Source organism: Physeter macrocephalus, chromosome 5, assembly GCF_002837175.3.
Source record: "Physeter macrocephalus isolate SW-GA chromosome 5, ASM283717v5, whole genome shotgun sequence".
NCBI lineage: Eukaryota > Metazoa > Chordata > Mammalia > Artiodactyla > Physeteridae > Physeter > Physeter macrocephalus.
Window position 1 is genome coordinate 634,840 of NC_041218.1, and position 8,742 is coordinate 643,581.

General features: G+C 52.3%; 1 protein-coding gene across 1 annotated transcript in view; it reads left to right on the top strand.

The window, feature by feature from the left end:
* PTPRN2 (protein tyrosine phosphatase receptor type N2) overlaps nucleotides 1-8,742 on the top strand; it is a gene marked incomplete at its 5' end in the record, with an annotated part of 716,488 nt that overhangs the window by 178,353 nt on the left and 529,393 nt on the right. The window contains 1 exon segment of the mRNA XM_055084697.1: nucleotides 3,297-3,410. Within this exon segment, the coding sequence (XP_054940672.1) occupies nucleotides 3,297-3,410 (114 nt within the window).

The window sequence follows — 8,742 nt, forward strand, 5'->3', positions numbered from 1 at the left end:
TTGCGGAGCACAGGCTCCGGACGCGCAGGCTCAGCGGCCATGGATCACGGGCCCAGCCGCTCCGCGGCATGTGGGATCCTCCCGGACCGGGGCACGAACCCGCGTCCCCTGCATCGGCAGGCGGACTCTCAACCACTGCGCCACCAGGGAAGCCCGCTTCCTTGTTCTTGTGGTGAGTTTGGCCGTTAAACAAATGTTAGAGGCTGTGTGTATCTATACACACATACATACACGTGGGCACCAATGCACACACGTCATACACATAAACATGTACGTACACAGTAGACACGTATACACCCATACACACGTGGAGGTAGACACATATACATACACAACACATGTACACATATACACACATTCACGTACATATACACAACACACATCTACATATGCCTACACACATTTGCAGGCATGAAAACACGCATATATACGTAGACACACAGTACATAGCACACACATGCGCATACACTTATACCTTGGTGTCCTTTAAATATGGTGGTAAAGATGAACGACGTTGTTGAAAAATGCGTTGGGTAAAACAATAATGAGCACAGTACACCTACTAGAACAGCCAGAATCCAGACTCTGACATCACCAAATGCTGGCGAGGGTGTGGAACAGCAGGAACCCTCACTGCTGGTGGGAACGCACATGGTGCAGCCACTGGGGACGAAAGTTTGGTGGTTAATTACAAAACTAACCAGACTCTTACCATAGGATCCAGCAATTGTGCTCCTTGGCATTTACCCAGAGGAGCTGAAAACATGTCCACGTGAAAACCTGCATATGGATGTTTGTAGCAGCTTTATTCGTAACTGCCCAAACCTGGAAGTAACCAAGATGTCCTTTGGTAGATGAATGGGTAGATAAACGGTGGTGCATCCAGGCAATGCAATAGTATTCAGTGGTAATAAGAAATGGCTGTCGAGCCTCAAAAAGACATGGAGGAACCTTAAATGAATATGACCGAGTGAAAGAAGCCAGTCTGAGCAGGCTGTATTCTGTATGATTCCAACCATATGACATTCTGGACAAGGCAAATTTATGGAGACAGTGAAAAACATCACTGGTTGCTGGTGTCAGGGAGGAGGAGGGGATGAACAGGTGGGGCACAGAAGAATTCTAGGGCAGTGAGAATACTCTGTGTGACACTGTGGGAGTGGATACATGTCTTTATACATTTTTTCAAGCCCATCGAAGTACAGCACGAAGAGTGAACCCCAACGTGGGTTCCGTATGATGATGGTGTGTCAATGTAGGCTCGTCAACTGTAACAAATGTACCATTTGATGGGAATGTTGATAATGGGGGGGCTGTGCATGCATGGGGGCAGGAGGTTTACGGGGAATCTGTGTACTTTCCTCTTAATTTTGCTGTGAACCCAACACTGCTCTGAAAAATAAAGTTTTTTAATTAAAAAGAGCTACTGGGGACAGTGTCTCTACCTCATCAGCATGGCTAGAGTCTAGGGGCAAAGAGCATCCAGGGTTAGCTTTCAAACAATCCAAACAATTAAATTAATAGCGAAAACTAATTCTAAAAGCACAAACAATATTATGTATTATGTTATCTATAGTCTATATGTTTAAAAGAAAGGTTTCAAGAAAATCTGATGAATATTTTTCTCAGAATATATTTACAACGTCGTACAACACAAACCAAATTTAAAGAATGATGCCATTACACCGCAGAAGGAAATAATCCACTTGGAATGCTCCAAAACAGAGAGGAAACTGTCTTTGCCCATTTTCCTCTGTGACAACCTGAGTGATGGGGTGTTCCCCGCGGGAAGTGGCTCTCAGACACGTCCCCGGAAGCAGGGCTACCCGCAGGCGTTTAGCTGGTCGCTGATACGGACCTGATTTCTCTGCCTGCCACTCAGCTCAGCTACCGACCCCTCCCCGACCAGCATCGGTCTCTCATCTTTAAAACGTTGGGTTGGACCGTCTTAATGCTCCTTCCATTCCCTGGTTTCAAGATATTTCCATTTGAAGAGGGAAATGAAAGTTCCGGGTGTATTCTGAAGAGTTCTCACTTTTCTCTCCTTGCCCCACACCCCAAGCACGCCACCCACTGGCATGGAGTTCTTTGCATGAAACAGAATCAGAGAACAGGGACCCTTATGGTCTGTGTTCCAGCCGAGCAGACCGTGCGTCTTGCTGGGGGCTGGCAGTGGGGAGGAGACCCTCCCTCCGAGACGACTGTCCCCGGATCACTGGTGGCAGTTGGGTTAATTTCAGCGGCGCTCACCGCGGGGGGGCAGAGGCTGAAGGTTGAACTCCTCACATGGCCGTCGTCTGCCTGCTCCCAGCAGCCCAGCAGCCCAGCAGCCCGGCAGGTCGCCTCCAGGATTCTCTGGGCTTTGCAGAGGCCCACAGAAATCCAGGAGGTGCTTGCGAGAGGACACTTAACGATGATTCTCTGCTGCCCACGCGGGGCCGTCCGCCTTAAGCACATGTGGAATATCCGAGCAGCAATTACTGATCAGCCTGGCGCTGGGCAAATGTGCTTCTGCTAATTAAACTGGTTGCATTTGAAAGGCAGTGAACAATGGAAGCGCTTTCCCCCTGCGCCCAGCCTGACGCTGTAGATGCCACCCTGGGTGAGGCCCTGGGTCCTGAATTAGCCTTTTGTACCCAAGGCGGTGATTTGAACGTTTGAACCCCCATAGGAAGCTTGTCTCAAAGTGAACAATTCTCTGAATAAAGACTAATTAGGTTCTAAATTAATTAGAAGGTGCGGTTTGAAAAGATGTTGATGAGCAGAGTCTGTCATCTCAGACAAATAGGACAGAGCAGGATAATGGGTCCCCATTAATATCTCACTGTTCCTGGAGCCCCCCTTCTTCACTGCGTTCTGAGGAGGCCCCCTGGAAGCCAGCCCTGCCGGGGCTCCATGGCCCCCGCCACCAGCGCCTCCTGCGGCCTGGCACTTATGTTCCTAGGCGCCCTGTTTCTCATCTGGAAGACCAGCCCTGAATACTATTGACCTTTTGGTCACTGGGCAGGCAGGAGCAAAGCTTCACATCAAAAGTGTGAGCGTCTCCGGTGGCAAATGACAAAAAGGCGGGGGCTGGGCAGGGAGGGCTGGAAAGTAGACTAACAACCCGAACTACGCGGGACTCAGCCTTTGCGTCTGTGGTCTCCACGATGCCCTGCTTTTCGCTTAAAATACTGTTACTTTGCAGGTGCTTCTGATCCTGGCAGCTCCTCGGAGCCTCGCTGCGGGGCGTGGCCGGGGCTTCCTGGTCGTCTGTCTCTCTCCTCTCTTAGCTGACCTGCCTCCCTTTGTTGCAGACGGAGCGTTTGGACGGTGTCAGGAGTTGCCAGCCGTAGACGTGCACCACTACGAAGTGTCGCCAGGGGTCCTGCAGCACCTGACAGCCACCCTGCGGGCGCTCTCCCATACAGGTACGCAGGCCTGGGCCCAATCCGTGTCCTGGTGCTGGGCCAGCGGCTGCTACGGCGCCAAGTGCTCAGCGGACATGTTGCTTCTTCTTAAAAACCCTCGGCCTCTTAGGTGGTGAGGAGTTAGAAAAGGGCCCAGCCAGCCAGCGTGTGATGGGCGGAGGGCAGGTGGCCTGGGTCCCTCCTGGGTTCGAGGTGGTCCCGGCAGCCGTGGCCGGCGCTGCCGGGCAGTGAGGGTGGGGGGGCGGCCGTGTGTGTCGCTACAAAGCGGCCGTGCCGCCGGAGCCCCATTCCTAGTGTCCCAGCCCAGCCGCCCGGCTGCTCGGTGGCCCACGGTCGAGCGTGCAGTCTTGAATGAGGCCCAGGAGCAGGCCAGGGGCAGCTTCGTCAGGGAGAGGCGTTTTCTGCAGAGGGTGAACCCTGAGGGTCTGCACTGAGATTCACCTGCCGCGGCCTCCCCTGGCTCCTGCAGCGTCGGGTCTGCCGTGGACCCTCCGAGCGCAGGCGTCTCACCCGGGCGCTTGGGACCGTGGCTGCCTCCTGCCCTCAGTGTCCTGGTGTCCCGGCGTCCTGGCGCGAGCCCCGTGAGACGGAAGGCGATCAGGGCCCCGGAGCCCCGGACGGCGCCGAGGGCTGGAGCGCCGACACATGGCGGCATGGCTGGCCTGGCCCGTGAGCGCAGGCTTTCTCTGATGAGTGCTCCCGCGGTGGGGGGCGCAGGTGCCGTGGGCTGGGCCACTCGTTCCGGCAGAGAAGACACGTGGCGGCGGCAGAGGTCGGCCCCATGCGGGTCCCTTCGTGGAGCCCGCCGCCGTCCGCGGACGGGCGTGGGGGTCGTCACCCTCCTTGGTGGCGGCACACACCTCTGCAGTCCCTCTGGGAATGGGGTGTTGCTTTCGGTCTATGATGTCGTAAGTGGAAACTGTGGCGTGTGGTGGTCTTAAGTGGAGGTACTTTGAGTGCCTTTCCCACGTGATACCCTCACTCCGCAGGTCAGGGGACGGGGTGGGGATTCTGGCAGCCACGGAGTGTGTGCATTCCAGAGCCGGGGAGTAACCGCAGGATGGGTTTGCTCACCTGCCCCATAAGCCCCTCTGTGCCTGGCGGGCCTTGGTGACGTTTTGGGTCCTCTGGTATTACTGTCAGTTGAGAGCCAGTGTCCAGTGGTCACTGAAGAGTCTGCTGATGTCCTTTTCCTCAGTGCACAGCTGCCGCGGTAGAAGACTGCAGGTCCCTTCTGGAGGCTGGGGGAGAGATGAACAGGATAGCGTCTGGCTCGTGTAGCAGAGTCTTTCCTCCGGGGGGCCTGCTCCCACCCATCCTTCAAGGGGCTCTGGTCTGTGACAGGGAGTTTCCAAGAGTGGAAACTGGTGGAGGGGCTGTGACTATTTTGGCGATTCAGTAGATGTAGAACTTTCCTGCTGGTGCAGGTCCCTGGATGCTGGTGGAAGGCCCATCTCGTCCAGCTCTAGGAACACTGCCAGCAGCAGCTAACCAATGCCCCAGGCCTCATGGGCCACTTTCTTCTGATCAGCGCTCGGTGGTGACCGCGTCCCCTTCTCTTGGGCACTTAAGTGCCCCCACTTGGCCCCTGCCTCCCCAAGGCCCCACCGTCCTGGTGCATCAGGGGTCCCAGATGAATGGAAGCAGCTCCCAGTGTATTCCTGACACGCGCGGGCGTCACTGTGAGCTCTTTGAGGATGCTGGGACCCGTGAACTTATTTCTCGTGCCCTCTGGACCCCCCTGGGGTCATTGGCAGCTCGATTGTGCTGTCTCTCTAAGCCTTTGGGCACATGCCTCTGCCGCGTAAAAAGGCAGTTCTGGTGTTTCCACTCCACTTCAGTAGGGACCTTGTATCCCTATTTATGTCAGCCAGTGGTGGAGACTGCTGGAGCCCTTGGCTGGAGAATCTGTGCTTAGGGGCCCATATCAATGAACTCCGCCTGGTCCAATTTCTCTTCTTTCCACCTTGACCTCACACCCTGAAGATCCATCCCCACGTGTGTTTCTGTTGCTACAAATTGGCGACATCATGCAGTTCTTTCAAGTGCTTTGCACTCTCTCTGTGGCCATGCCTCACCCTCTGGGCCTGCTGGGCCTGCCATCCAGATGTGGGTTGAGATGCACAGAGAGGTGGAGGGTCAGCAGGGCAGCAAGGCCACCAGCTGGGGGGCATTCCAGGTTCCTCAGGAGAGGAAGGGGTGCTTCGCCTGGCAGAGCAGTTTTGAGGGTTCAGTGTCCCAGCTTGGTCAGGATGTGTCCTTGTATCCCCATGCCAGTCCCCAGCGCCTGTTCCCAGCACTGTGACAGAAGGCCGTGAAGCTGGGGATCCAGTGTGTATCGCGGTTCAATCTCACGGGGTCAGACCGTGAGGTCATTTCGAAGGGAGCTCGAGACATACGGAGAGCACTTCATGGAGGAGGCGAAACATAGAGGAAAATAAGTTTTTAAATTAATAGATTTCATTGTTTTGAGCAGTTTTAAATTTACAGAGAGGTAGAGCAGAACGAGTAGGGAGTTTGCATGCGCCACTCCCTCGCTTCAGAAGGTTTTCTCCATTATCAGCATCTGGCTTGGGGTGGTACATTGACTGCAACTGCTGGGTCAATACTGATACATTATTATCAACTAACATCCACAGTTTACATCAGGGTTAACTTTCTGTTTTGTACATTCTGCGGGTTTTGACCAACGTGTAATGTCATGCATCTACCATTACGGGACTGCATAGATTAGTTTCGCGGCCGCAAAAAGCTTCTGTGCCCCACCTGTCCACCCCTCCCCTCCCGCCAATCCTTGGCAGCCACTCATCTTTTAACTGGCTTTTCCAGAATGTCATATAGTTGGGATCATACAGTATGTAACCTTTTCAGATTGGCTTCTTTCACTTAGTCATATGCTTTGAAGTTTCTTCCATGACTTTTCATGGCTTGACAGCTTGTTTCTTTTTAGCGCCGAATAATATTCCATTGTCTGAGTGGACCAATTTATGTATCAGTTGACCTACTGAAAGACATCTTTGTTGCTTCCAAGGGTTGGCAGTTATGAATAAGCTGCTATAAACGTCTGTGTGCAAGGTTGTGTGGCCATGAGTTTTCGGCTCCTTTGGGTAAATACCAAGGAGTGTGATTGCTGGGTTGTTTGGTGAGAGCGCGTTTAGTTTTGTGATTAACTGCCTGCCTGTCTCCTGGCAGCGGGTATGGAGGGGAGGGGAGTTACTAAACCTCTTTGAGGGGCAGTTTCTTCGTCTGGTAAATGTGGATGATCAAACAGGGCTGTTGTGAAGGTCAAACGCTGAAATCAAGTAAAATATTTTAAACCCTTTTATAAACGTATTTCCAAGTGTTAAATATTATTTATTTGATACTCTGTTTCCAATTTATGGAGCTATCACACAGATCATACCCACCTATTTTTTTTCCAGTGGAATTATTGCAAAGTTTCTGCTAAGTTGGTTAGCTCTGTGCATCAGTTCAAATGCCGGAAAAATAGCCATTTTCCAAGGGATGAGGATATGTTCTAGTTCTTTCCTTAGAACAGTGGTGTCGATGATGATGATGATAACACAGGTCCTCTCACTGACCGACGAGCACGGCTGTGCCCTATGGGAGCCAGTCTGGAGGTTCCCTGTGATCACGATGCGAGGCGACAGGCGGGAAGGACAGTCGGGGCCTGGAGCCGCATTCCTGTCCTTCCTGAGCCCAACTCAGTCCCTCCCTGAACACCTGGTCCCTCCCGGGAGCACCCTGTTTTTAAGCTGATTCCCCCAGCCAGTCCTGAGCAGGTTGCACTCGGCGTCTCGCGAGCCCTGTGGCGCCTCACACAGAAGCTGGAGGACTTCTTTGGGGCCTGGGGTCCTGGCTGGGGGCGTGTTTTAGCGTTTGCTGCTGGTGGCTCTTGGCTGCTAGGCCACTAGAGGGCTCGTCCGAGTGACTGGACAGGCCCATGGCGTTGCGCTCTATTAGTTTGTACCTGGTGGCACGTTGCATTTCCTTCGGTCTTAGCGGCAGTGGAGGACTTGCCCTAGTAAGCCTGGAGGTGTAGGCGTGAAATAAGGTTTTATAGGCTAGGTTGAAAAGAAGCATCATGGGGACATTTGTGCTCTCCTAAACTGCTTGTTCTAGTACTTTCTGGACATGATTCTGTGTCTCTCCCTGGGCCGCTCCGCCAGCTAATGCTGCAGCTCTCCGTGCTCCCCTGTCCCTCTCCGGGCGGCTGAGGCCAGGACTCCTTCTCTGCCTCTCCCTCTGCTGGCCAGCACACTGGAGGTGGCGGCCCCAGGCCTTACGGGTAGACTCCCCTCCAGACTGCCCATCGTCCTTGGGTGTGAGGGTTAGTTTCTGGAGGTCAGGCCTGCAGATGTTATGGGGCATAATGATGGATCTCGGGGAAAAGCATCATCCAACTGGAGAGTCTGACACCTGGGACTTATGTTTTCACCCTCTCGTGTGGAAAATCACAGGATCCAGCCTCCCTGCCGTCTCGCGGCCTCGGCAGCCGCGTCCACGGCCGAGTCGGCTGCGTGTTGCTATTGATATTGCCCGGCCTCATCACGGCCACTCCTCAGAGATAAGGGTCTGCTCTGCTCTCAGTGACGGACGGCAGCTCGCTGCAGGGCCTTCCTCTTGAAGAAGGAAGGGAAAATGCGGTTTAACTGTGCAACTTGCTTCTTCAGTGTAAATACATACGTCAAGGAGCAGAACATGTTCACTTTTATTCACTATCCTTGTCTCCTACAGGCAGCAAGTTTCGTGGGTGGACACATTGTTCTCTCGTGTATTAATTATTTTTTTAAGGATTTTTAGGAATTTCATGTAATGACTGAAACATTTATATTAACATATTTTCATACAAATAACCCAAAGAAAGTTTAGTATTAGTTGTTTTTTTTTAATTTTTGAATTTAATTTTATTTATTTTTTTATACAGCAGGTTCTTCTTAGTCATCAATTTTATACACATCAGTTTATACATGTCAATCCCAATCTCCCAATTCATCACACCACCATCCCCACCCCCCCGCGGCTTTCCCCCTGTGGTGTCCATACATTTGTTCTCTACATCTGTGTCTCAGCTTTTGCCCTGCAAACCTGTTCATCTGTACCATTTTTCTAGTTCCACATACATGCGTTAATATACGATATTTGTTTTTCTCTTTCTGACTTGCTTCACTCTGTATGACAGTCTCTAGATCCATGCATGTCTCAACAAATGACTCAATTTCATTCCTTTTTATGGTCGAGTAATATTCCATTGTATATATGTACCACATCTTCTTTATCCATTCGTCTGTCGATGGGCATTTAGGTTGCTTCCATGACCTGGCTATTGTAA